The sequence below is a fragment of the Salvelinus namaycush genome, unplaced genomic scaffold, assembly GCF_016432855.1.
Source record: "Salvelinus namaycush isolate Seneca unplaced genomic scaffold, SaNama_1.0 Scaffold1708, whole genome shotgun sequence".
Classification (NCBI taxonomy): Eukaryota; Metazoa; Chordata; class Actinopteri; order Salmoniformes; family Salmonidae; genus Salvelinus; species Salvelinus namaycush.
The window spans coordinates 18,671-31,632 of NW_024058462.1; the positions used below are offsets into that span (position 1 = coordinate 18,671).

General features: G+C 43.0%; 1 protein-coding gene across 1 annotated transcript; it reads right to left on the bottom strand.

The window, feature by feature from the left end:
* Positions 1-9,487: 9,487 nt before the first annotated feature.
* Positions 9,488-12,589, bottom strand: LOC120037341 (granzyme A-like). The gene is made up of 5 exons (XM_038983494.1): positions 12,154-12,589; positions 11,721-11,867; positions 11,322-11,461; positions 9,792-10,061; positions 9,488-9,640 (listed from the first exon to the last, which is right to left on the bottom strand). Exons 1-5 carry the CDS (start codon positions 12,587-12,589, stop codon positions 9,488-9,490), a joined length of 1,146 nt encoding a protein of 381 aa, XP_038839422.1.
* Between the last annotated feature and the right edge of the window lie 373 nt (positions 12,590-12,962).

Below are 12,962 nucleotides of genomic sequence, written 5' to 3' on the forward strand. Positions count from 1 at the left end.
TGCATTCTCCAGGAGGGGGAACCACTGATCTAGGACCAGTTCCAGTCAGACAATACATTATTCTTCAGGTGGCAGCTCAACAATGCATTCTCCAGAAGGGAATTCAACGGATCTAGGACCAGTTTTAATCATGTCTAAAATGTATTCTTCTTCAGTAGGGAGTTCTACTGATTCCAGATCAGGTTCAGGAGCCTGGACAGCATCTAGAGACAGGGACATGGAGTATGAGCATGGTCTGAAACCTCGCTTATCAAATTGTTGTATTCTAACTTTTGATTGATTGATTGGTCAATCGGCTAGCTGGCCCGGGTTTGATCGATCGACAGATTGATTTGATAGAGTGATTGATCCATGGTCAGACTCACTTCTCTTCAGGATGAGGTAAAGCAAGCAGAGCAAGACAGCCAGATAGATGAATTTAACCACACTCAGTACCGTGGCAACCAGCTGCTGCCCACCATCGCCCCCTAGTGGAGAGAAGAGACCTGTAACACACATTCATATTACACACAAACAATACTCACAACTAGTATACTTAGATGTGTGTGTGTGTGTGTGTGTGTGTGTGTGTGTGTGTGTGTGTGTGTGTGTGTGTGTGTGTGTGTGTGTGTGTGTGTGTGTGTGTGTGTGTGTGTGTGTGTGTGTGTGTGTGTGTGTGTGTGTGTCACACTCACCTATTGTTGTGACGGTCACCGTGACTGGGTCACTGTCGGTGGTGACGTCGTCACCGGTGACAGGATCTGGGCGAGTGATCACTGTGGCAACGCTGACGGTGTACTGGGTTCCCGGGGTTAGGCCAGAGATCCGGGTGGAGTGGGAGGTGGAGCTGTTGGAGCGGGGGAGGTGGAGTAGGCAACACGAGGTGGTGGGTTGAGGGAGGTGGTGGGAAGGACAGAGGAAAAGAGGAGGGGTGTGGCGAGGAGGGAGAGAAGGGTGGAGGAGAGAAAGATGAGGGTGAGGCTGGAAGCTACATGTGGTGATTCTGTAGCTATGATCAGCTGTCTGCATCAGAGGGGGCGTGTCCCAATGCACAGTCACATGATCAGTCCCTTCAGACTCCGCCTTTAGCCTCTCAGGGGGTACAGCGCCTGTCAATTCAATAGATATAAATGACAATTAAATAGTTATACTCTACCGTTCAAAAGTTTGTGGTCACTTAGAAATGTCCTTGTTTTTGAAAGAAAAGCACATTTTTTTGTCCATTAAAATAACATAAAATTGATCAGAATTACAGTGTAGACATTGTTAATGTTGTAAATGACTATTGTAGCTGGAAACGGCCGATTTTTTAATGGAATATAAAGAAGCAATACAATTGGCCTTCTTTAGACTAGTTGAGTATATGGAGCATCAGCATTTGTGGGTTCGATTACAGGCTCAAAATGGACAGAAACAAAGCACTTTCTTCTGAAACTCGTCAGTCTATTCTTGTTCTGAGAAATGAAGTCTATTCCATGTGAGAAATTGCCAAGAAACTGAAGATCTCATACAACGCTGTGTACTACTTCCTTCACAGAACAGCGCAAACTGTCTCTAACCAGAATAGAAAGAGGAGTGGGAGGCCCCGGTGCACAACTGAGCAAGAGGACAAGTACATTAGAGTGTCTAATTTGAGAAACAGACGCCTCACAAATCCTCAACTGGCAGCTTCTTTAAATAGTACCCGCAAAACACCAGTCTCAACGTCAACAGGCGACTCCGGGATGCTGGCTTTCCAAGCCAATGGAAACAGTCATTCAGCGAGTCATTTCACTGCTCTCGACCCATTCTCATTCTACTTCTTGGAGGAGCTTCCAACGTATTGCTTTCACCTCATTGCAGATCATATATCGTACAGTCATAAGGTACAGGTTACAGTAGGGCTTCTATGTACTCTCTTTAGGCACAAGGGGAAGGAGTAGGGAGTGAATAGGGACCGATTAAACTGTCAGTCGTCCTCACTCACCTTGGCAGATGAAACCATGTCGCTCCACGGTCTCGCCACAGGATCTCGCCAGCAGTTTATTCTCGCCTTTGAGGCTGCTCTCCAGACAACCACAGAGTCCAGGTCCGGGACTCTTTATGTACCAGTGATCATAGCTCAGCCCCTGGCCATCCACCCACTTCCACCCCCAGCCACCAGGGGCAGTGTGGGGCTGCAGACCCAGCCAGAAGGTGTCCCTCTCACCAGCCATGGTCTGCAGAAGGAACTGGTACTGGTCCTGGGTGCTTAGGACAGCCAGGTCAACGTAGTGCCTATGTTACCACAGGTAGAAATAAATCCTTTGATTATTCTAAATTGAGACACTAGAGCCTTTTCTCATTTGGGCAAAGGTCCGTCCTTCTGCTCTCTCTCTCTCTTCCGTGACCTGGAAATCGATAAGTGGTCAAGGAGAGTGTCGTTAGTAGGCAAACAGAAGACAGTGGTCCCCTCTGCGATAGTCTCCTTTAGATAGATAGATAGATAGATAGATAGATAGATAGATAGATAGATAGATAGATAGATAGATAGATAGATAGATAGATAGATAGATAGATAGATAGATAGATAGATAGATAGATAGATAGATAGATAGATAGATAGATAGATAGATAGATTAAAGCGTCTGTGACAGTATGGGCATCACCGTTGAGGCCATCTCCATTTTTGAAGTAGTCCATTTTCTTCTTCACCATTGGCTGACATGACTCCAACAGGGTTACCAGGAGGAATCAGGAAATGAAGTTGGTTGTCCCACCCAGTTGACTACTTTAAAATGGTGGAAGCCCTCAATGGCGGTTCCCCTTTTAGAGACCTCTATCATTCTCTATGATCCAAACGGAGTCCTTCCCACACCCCCCTTTGAATCAGCTATTGTTTTCTCAAAGTAGAAAAGTATGCAAACATTTAAATGATATGCTACTTTTTAAATCTACAAAATGTTTTGCGCAGCTAGCTAAACTCGTTTTTTTGGGGGGGGGGGGGGGGATTCCACCCTTGCGAACGTCATTTGCCTGATGATACGCAAATGGAGAAGGAGAGTCTCATTTCATACAAGCGCATTTTCTATCCACCTTCCCTTTTCTCGAATACCTTTGACTTTAAAAAACAACAACAAGGATGCCAGAGAGGACGGAGGAGAGAGGATGCAGGTGTTGAGGGAATCTAATTGAGAAAATACCCTGGTCATGTTTGTTTTGGTCACTCCTACTGGCTAAGTCTGGCATCTGCATCTGTGGTTTAATTTTACGGTGCAACTTACTGTGTAAAAAACTTTAAAAACAATACACTCACACTTTCTTTTTTTCTTCTCTTCCTGACACTGATTGTGTCTCTGGATAAGAGGACCTGCTAAATTACTAAAATGTAAATGTACCTCTGACAGAACCGCCTGGCCTGGATCCAGGTCACAGCCCCGTCCCTGTCTCTCCGCTCCACTTGGTACCACAAGGCAGAGCAGCTCAGTCCCGACGCCAGGCCCTGCCACAACACTACGACAGATACACAAATAACAAGCAATAAAAAAATAAACATGGTCTGCCACAACACTACGACAGATACACAGATCAACAGCAAATACAAATAAATAATTAAAACAGGATCATCAGAGTAGGACATAGATCTGATCAGTTCAACCACTAGGTGGCGATAGTGTCCTGTGTTAGTTCAGGTCTGTCATCCGCTGTCTCTACTTAACCATGGTTACTCTACTGTCTCTACATAACCATGGTTACTCTACTGCCTCTACTTAACCATGGTCACTCTACTGTCTCTACATAACCATGGTTACTCTACTGCCTCTACTTAACCATGGTCACTCTACTGTCTCTACATAACCATGGTTACTCTACTGTCTCTACATAACAATGGTTACTCTACTGTCTCTACTTAACCATGGTTACTCTACTGTCTCTACATAACCATGGTTACTCTACTGCCTCTACTTAACCATGGTCACTCTACTGTCTCTACATAACCATGGTTACTCTACTGCCTCTACTTAACCATGGTCACTCTACTGTCTCTACATAACCATGGTTACTCTACTGTCTCTACTTAACCATGGTTACTCTACTGTCTCTACATAACCATGGTTACTCTACTGTCTCTACTTAACCATGGTTACTCTACTGTCTCTACTTAACCATGGTTACTCTACTGTCTCTACTTAACAATGGTTACTCTACTGTCTCTACATAACCATGGTTACTCTACTGTCTCTACTTAACCATGGTTACTCTACTGTCTCTACATAACCATGGTTACTCTACTGTCTCTACTTAACCATGGTTACTCTACTGTCTCTACTTAACCATGGTTACTCTACTGTCTCTACATAACCATGGTTACTCTACTGTCTCTACATAACAATGGTTACTCCACTGTCTCTACTTAACAATGGTTACTCTACTGTCTCTACATAACCATGGTTACTCTACTGTCTCTACTTAACAATGGTTACTCTACTTAACAATGGTTACTCTACTGTCTCTACTTAACCATGGTTACTCTACTGTCTCTACATAACCATGGTTACTCTACTGTCTCTACTTAACAATGGTTACTCTACTGTCTCTACATAACCATGGTTACTCTACTGTCTCTACATAACCATGGTTACTCTCTGTCTCTACTTAACCATGGTTATTCTACTGTCTCTACTTAACCATGGTTACTCTACTGTCTCTACATAACCATGGTTACTCTACTGTCTCTACTTAACCATGGTTACTCTACTGTCTCTACTTAACCATGGTTACTCTACTGTCTCTACATAACCATGGTTACTCTACTGTCTCTACATAACCATGGTTACTCTACTGCCTCTACATAACCATGGTTACTCTACTGTCTCTACTTAACCATGGTTACTCTACTGTCTCTACATAACCATGGTTACTCTACTGTCTCTACTTAACCATGGTTACTCTACTTAACCATGGTTACTCTACTGTCTCTACATAACCATGGTTACTCTACTGTCTCTACTTAACCATGGTTACTCTACTGTCTCTACTTAACCATGGTTACTCTACTGTCTCTACATAACCATGGTTACTCTACTGTGTCTACATAACCATGGTTACTCTCTGTCTCTACTTAACCATGGTTACTCTACTGTCTCTACATAACCATGGTTACTCTTCTGTCTCTACATAACCATGGTTACTCTACTGTCTCTACTTAACCATGGTTACTCTACTGTCTCTACTTAACCATGGTCACTCTACTGTCTCTACTTAACCATGGTTACTCTACTGTCTTTACTTAACCATGGTTACTCTACTGTCTCTACATAACCATGGTTACTCTACTGTCTCTACATAACCATGGTTACTCTACTGTCTCTACTTAACCATGGTTACTCTACTGTCTCTACTTAACCATGGTTACTCTACTGTCTCTACTTAACCATGGTTACTCTACTGTCTCTACGTAACCATGGTTACTCTACTGTCTCTACATAACCATGGTTACTCTACTGTCTCTACTTAACCATGGTTACTCTACTTAACCATGGTTACTCTACTGTCTCTACATAACCATGGTTACTCTACTGTCTCTACTTAACCATGTTTACTCTACTGTCTCTACATAACCATGCTTACTCTACTGTCTCTACTTAACCATGGTTACTCTACTGTCTCTACATAACCATGGTTACACTACTGTCTCTACTTAACCATGGTTACTCTACTGTCTCTACTTAACCATGGTTACTCTACTGTCTCTACTTAACCATGGTTACTCTACTGTCTCTACTTAACCATGGTTACTCTACTTAACCATGGTTACTCTACTGTCTCTACATAACCATGGTTACTCTACTGTCTCTACTTAACAATGGTTACTCTACTGTCTCTACTTAACAATGGTTACTCTACTGTCTCTACTTAACCATGGTTACTCTACTGTCTCTACATAACCATGGTTACTCTACTGTCTCTACTTAACCATGGTTACTCTACTGTCTCTACATAACCATGGTTACTCTACTGTCTCTACATAACCATGGTTACTCTACTCTCTCTACTTAACCATGGTTACTCTACTGTCTCTACTTAACCATGGTTACTCTACTGTCTCTACTTAACAATGGTTACTCTACTGTCTCTACATAACCATGGTTACTCTACTGTCTCTACATAACCATGGTTACTCTACTGTCTCTACTTAACCATGGTTACTCTACTTAACCATGGTTACTCTACTGTCTCTACATAACCATGGTTACTCTACTGTCTCTACTTAACCATGTTTACTCTACTGTCTCTACATAACCATGGTTACTCTACTGTCTCTACTTAACCATGGTTACTCTACTGTCTCTACTTAACCATGGTTACTCTACTGTCTCTACTTAACCATGGTTACTCTACTGTCTCTACTTAACCATGGTTACTCTACTGTCTCTACATAACCATGGTTACTCTACAGTCTCTACTTAACAATGGTTACTCTACTGTCTCTACTTAACAATGGTTACTCTACTGTCTCTACTTAACCATGGTTACTCTACTGTCTCTACATAACCATGGTTACTCTACTGTCTCTACTTAACCATGGTTACTCTACTGTCTCTACATAACCATGGTTACTCTACTGTCTCTACATAACCATGGTTACTCTACTGTCTCTACTTAACCATGGTTACTCTACTGTCTCTACTTAACCATGGTTACTCTACTGTCTCTACTTAACCATGGTTACTCTACTGTCTCTACTTAACCATGGTTACTCTACTGTCTCTACATAACCATGGTTACTCTACTGTCTCTACTTAACCATGGTTACTCTACTTAACCATGGTTACTCTACTGTCTCTACATAACCATGGTTACTCTACTGTCTCTACTTAACCATGTTTACTCTACTGTCTCTACATAACCATGGTTACTCTACTGTCTCTACTTAACCATGGTTACTCTACTGTCTCTACTTAACCATGGTTACTCTACTGTCTCTACATAACCATGGTTACTCTACTGTCTCTACATAACCATGGTTACTCTACTGTCTCTACTTAACCATGGTTACTCTACTGTCTCTACTTAACCATGGTCACTCTACAGTCTCTACTTAACCATGGTTACTCTACTGTCTTTACTTAACCATGGTTACTCTACTGTCTCTACATAACCATGGTTACTCTACTGTCTCTACATAATCATGCTTACTCTACTGTCTCTACATAACCATGGTTACTCTACTGTCTCTACTTAACCATGGTTACTCTACTGTCTCTACTTAACCATGGTTACTCTACTGTCTCTACGTAACCATGGTTACTCTACAGTCTCTACTTAACAATGGTTACTCTACTGTCTCTACTTAACAATGGTTACTCTACTGTCTCTACTTAACCATGGTTACTCTACTGTCTCTACATAACCATGGTTACTCTACTGTCTCTACTTAACCATGGTTACTCTACTGTCTCTACTTAACCATGGTTACTCTACTGTCTCTACATAACCATGGTTACTCTACTGTCTCTACATAACCATGGTTACTCTACTGTCTCTACTTAACCATGGTTACTCTACTGTCTCTACTTAACCATGGTTACTCTACTGTCTCTACTTAACCATGGTTACTCTACTGTCTCTACTTAACCATGGTTACTCTACTGTCTCTACTTAACCATGGTTACTCTACTGTCTCTACTTAACCATGGTTACTCTACTGTCTCTACATAACCATGGTTACTCTACTGTCTCTACATAACCATGGTTACTCTACTGTCTCTACTTAACCATGGTTACTCTACTGTCTCTACTTAACAATGGTTACTCTACTGTCTCTACATAACCATGGTTACTCTACTGTCTCTACTTAACCATGGTTACTCTACTGTCTCTACATAACCATGGTTACTCTACTGTCTCTACATAACCATGGTTACTCTACTGTCTCTACTTAACAATGGTTACTCTACTGTCTCTACATAACCATGGTTACTCTACTGTCTCTATATAACCATGGTTACTCCACTGTCTGTCTACTTAGATATGGCAGCAGTGTTGACCATTGTTTCTCCAGGGGTGAGGGTCTGCAGGTTGCCTTGTTACCCAAAATGGAGCCACTTTTTAGTTTTTGTCCATGATGAGTTGATTAGTGGGATCTGTTTGTTGTGCCTGAGCAAAACAAACAAACTGGTTTTGAGTATGAGTTAGTTGGATAAGTTAAAGTGTGTTCTTTACCCAGGAGAGCCAATCGCTGCAGGGGTGATGGATCAAAAAGGTCCATGGGTCCGTTGGGTAGGTGGGGTACATCTATTCATCTCCTCCTGACGCCTCGTGTGATGCACTCTCGGTCCATTTCTCTCTCTCTCTCTCTCTCTCTCTCTCTCTCTCTCTCTCTCTCTCTCTCTCTCTCTCTCTCTCTCTCTCTCTCTTTCTCTTTCTTTCTGAGCCTGTTCCTGTCTTCCCAGTGTTAATATACTCCAACAACAGGCGTAATGCAAGTAAGTGGGTCGGGCCATGGCTTACAACCAGCATGGTGGAAGTAGGAGGGGCCCAGGGAGCAACCGGTTTTCACCTCTCCCATTGTTGCACAACATTTCTTCGTCCTGTAAATGATTGTTACTTGGGGCTCAGATCTCTCTTGCAGTCACGCATGTCATCACAGCTATGTCACAGGCCTATTGTATGTAGTAATCTCATGCTTGACCTTTGAGTCACCTTTTGGCAGCAGTTACGTATTTGACAAGTCTCTACCAACTTTGCATAAGGTCTATTAAGAGACCTATAGGCCTTCATTTTGCTTCTGGTGTCTAGAATGAAACGTGGATATTTCTTTATGTATTCAGACCCCTTGACTTTTTGCACATTTTGTTACGTTACAACTTTATTCTGAAATGGATTAAATGAACTTCTTTCCTCATCGATATACACACAATACCCCATAATGACAAAACAGGTTTTTAGAAATGAGACCATGAAAAACAAGATTGAACTCTTTGGCCTGAATGCCAAGCGTCACGTCTGGAGGAAACCTGACACCATCCCTACGATGAAGCATGGCGGTGGCAGCATCATGCTGTGGGGATGTTTTTCAGCAGCAGGGACTAGGCGACTAGTCAGGATCGAGGGAAAGATGAACGGAGCAAAGTACATAGAGATCCTTGATGAAAACCTGCTCCAGAGTGCTCAGGACCTCAGACTGGGGCGAAGGTTCACCTTCCAACAGGACAACGACACGATGCACACAGCCAAGACAACGCAGGAGTGGCTTTGGGACGCTCCCCATCCAACATGACAGAGCTTGAGAGGATCTGCAGAGAATAATGGGAGAAACTCCCCAAATACAGGTGTGCCAATCTTGTAGCGTCATACCCAAGAAGACTCGAGGCTGTAATCGCTGGCAAAGTTGCTTCCACAAAGTACTGAGTTAAGGGTCTGAATACTTATGATATTTTTCAAGACACGTCATGTTTCTCCGGCCTCCACCAGAAAATATGAATTCTACTATAGGTAAAAAATCTTCTCACAGTATAGCATGCATTTTAGAATGAACAGGAGAAGTTCAGCCAGAGGTCTGGATGGTTTTAGTGATCCAGTCCGTGTATTTAGATATGAATGTGTAGACTGTAGGTCTGTTGACGCGACCACATCCTCCAGCAAACGACACGACTCCCCTTAGCGCATCTCTACACACCAACGGGCCACCAGAGTCTCCCTGAAACACACAGACAATGCATGTTGATTACACACACACACACACACACACACACACACACACACACACACACACACACACACACACACACACACACACACACACACACACACACACACACACACACACACACACACACACACACACACACCTGACAAGTGCCAGCTTTATCTTGTCCGTAACCAGCACACAGCATTCCTCCGGTGATGACAGGGTAGGAGTTGTAGAAATCAGGAGAGTTACACTTCTTCCTGTCGATCACGGTGACATTGACAGACAGCAGGACATCAGACGGGGCACCGTTCTCCTTTGTGTCTCCCCATCCGGCCGCAAAGCACTGTGTCCCAGCCGGGACATCCGATGCAGGCTTGGGTAGATAAATGACTTTCACAGTGTCGGTCAGCTTCACTGGTTTCTTCAGCTGGAGCAAACCGGGGACATAAGCAGGGTGACAAGGGGATGGATGGTGCAAAATGGACCTTTACTTTAATCAAAAACAACCTTACCCTACCGGAAATGTGTTGGAAATACAATAATTATACAATAATTACTGTAACACGCTGTATTGTAACACAATAATTACTGTAATATGTTATATTGTAACACAATAATTACGGTAATACGTTATATTGTAACACAATAATTACTGTAACACGTTGTATTGTAACCCAATAATTACTGTAACACGTTGTATTGTAACACAATAATTACTGTAACACGTTGTATTGTAACCCAATAATTACTGTAACACGCTGTATTGTAACACAATAATTACTGTAATATGTTGTATTGTAACACAATAATTACGGTAACACGTTGTATTGTAACCCAATAATTACTGTAACACGTTGTATTGTAACACAATAATTACTGTAATATGTTGTATTGTAACACAATAATTACGGTAACACGTTGTATTGTAACACAATAATTACTGTAACACGTTGTATTGTAACCCAATAATTACTGTAACACGTTGTATTGTAACACAATAATTACTGTAATATGTTGTATTGTAACCCAATAATTACTGTAACACGTTGTATTGTAACCCAATAATTACTGTAACACGTTATATTGTAACCCAATAATTACTGTAACACGTTGTGTTGTAACCCAATAATTACGGTAACACGTTGTATTGTCACCCAATAATTACAGTAACACGTTATATTGTAACACAATAATTACGGTAACACGTTGTATTGTAACACAATAATTACAGTAACACGTTGTATTGTAACACAATAATTACTGTAACACGTTGTATTGTAACACAATAATTACTGTAACACGTTGTATTGTAACCCAATAATTACAGTAACACGTTGTATTGTAACACAATAATTACGGTAACACGTTGTATTGTAACCCAATAATTACTGTAACACGTTGTATTGTAACCCAATAATTACTGTAACACGTTGTATTTGTAACCCAATAATTACAGTAACACGTTGTATTGTAACACATAAAAAATGCATTCCACAATGTGTCTTTGCTTTCACAAACCTCTGGAAAAAGCTAGTTTTATATTTTTAGTGCCTAAATTTAAAAAAGTTATTGAATACGTTATGATGTTGTGATATTGTTGTTTATTACAATGTCTCTGACAGAATAGTGGTAGCACGGTGCACCTTATTTTGAACAAGAAATGTCATTGTTTTGTATTTATCCGGACCTTTATCAGCATGACGTCGTGGCGGAACTCTGCAACGTTGTAGTCGGGATGAGGAACACGCTTCGTCACGGCGACGAGCTGTCCGGAAGCCTTAGCTTCATTCTTCACCGAGTGGACACCCAGATTGACCTTCTTGATTCTAAAGACAACATCCAGAATCAGATTAGATGAAACAACTAATCGACTCAGAGATTTGTTGGATGTGGCTAGCACAGTTAGGTACAACGCAATACAACAACACTGCAAAATAAAACATGACCTACTCAACACAATGCAATTGACTTGATTCATTTCAGCTGGTATATATTTTTTTTTTAATGATTAAGTTATATACACAAATATACACAAAAACATTTGGTATTGTGACAACCTAACTGTGTGAGAAAAATCGCGTCCGTTCTCTACAGTGGGCTGCAGTCAGGACCCATGACTCGTTAATGAGGATCCCTCCACAGACTAGATTACCTTTAACGTCCTCCAGTCGAGCCATGAAGGGTAAAGAGTGAGGCACCACTTCCTTTCCATTAATGATCTCTGAGCAATCGCCTTGGAGGAGATAAATGAAGAGTGACATTGAAGTGGATCAGTGAAGACAGGACGCATGTTGATGAGGTCATGGTACATACATACTTACAGATATAGAACAGTGTTTCCCAAACCTGGTCCTCCAGTACCCCCAACCCTGGTCCTCCAGTACCCCCAACCCTGGTCCTCCAGTACCCCCAACCCTGGTCCTCCAGTACCCCCAACCCTGGTTCTCCAGTATCCAGTAATCTCTTGTTGTGGCTCCCACATCTTGTTGTGGCTCCCACCATCTTGTTATGGCCCCCACCTCCCACCATCTTCTTGTGGCCCCCACCTCCCACCATCTTGTTGTGGCCCCCACCTCCCACCATCTTGTTGTGGCCCCCACCTCCCACCATCTTGTTGTGGCCCCCACCTCCCACCATCTTGTTGTGGCCCCCACCTCCCACCATCTTGTTGTGGCCCCCACCTCCCACCATCTTGTTGTGGCCCCCACCTCCCACCATCTTGTTGTGGCCCCCACCTCCCACCATCTTGTTGTGGCCCCCACCTCCCACCATCTTGTTGTGGCCCCCACCTCCCACCATCTTGTTGTGGCCCCCACCATCTTGTTGTGGCCCCCACCTCCCACCATCTTGTTGTGGCCTCCACCTCCCCACCATCTTGTTGTGGCCCCCACCTCCCACCATCTTGTTGTGGCCCCCACCTCCCACCATCTTGTTGTGGCCCCCACCTCCCACCATCTTGTTATGGCCCCCACCTCCCACCATCTTGTTGTGGCCCCCACCTCCCCACCATCTTGTTGTGGCCCCCACCTCCCACCATCTTGTTGTGGCCCCCACCTCCCACCATCTTGTTGTGGCCCCCACCTCCCACCATCTTCTTGTGGCCCCCACCTTCCACCATCTTGTTGTGGCCCCCACCTTCCCACCATCTTGTTGTGGCCCCCACCTCCCACCATCTTGTTGTGGCCCCCACCTCCCCACCATTTTGTTGTGGCCCCCACCATACCAGGGCGGTGACTAAATACGCAATCAAGACATATCCGGGTTTAATTTTTGAATAATTTGCACAGTTTTCTATACTTTTTCCTTTGACTTTGGACATTTGTAATAA

What these genes read in the sequence shown, in the direction of transcription:
- LOC120037341 (XM_038983494.1), bottom strand. Translation starts at nt 12,589, where the DNA reads ATGGTGGGAGGTGGGGGCCACAACAAGATGGTGGGAGGTGGGGGCCAC. An exon ending in GACTGCAGCCCACTGTAGAG is followed by an intron (nt 11,462 to 11,720) that starts AACGGACGCGAT and finishes ATGTTGTCTTTA; the next exon opens with GAATCAAGAAGGTCAATCTG. An exon ending in ATAAAGCTGGCACTTGTCAG is followed by an intron (nt 9,641 to 9,791) that starts GTGTGTGTGTGT and finishes TGTGTGTTTCAG; the next exon opens with GGAGACTCTGGTGGCCCGTT.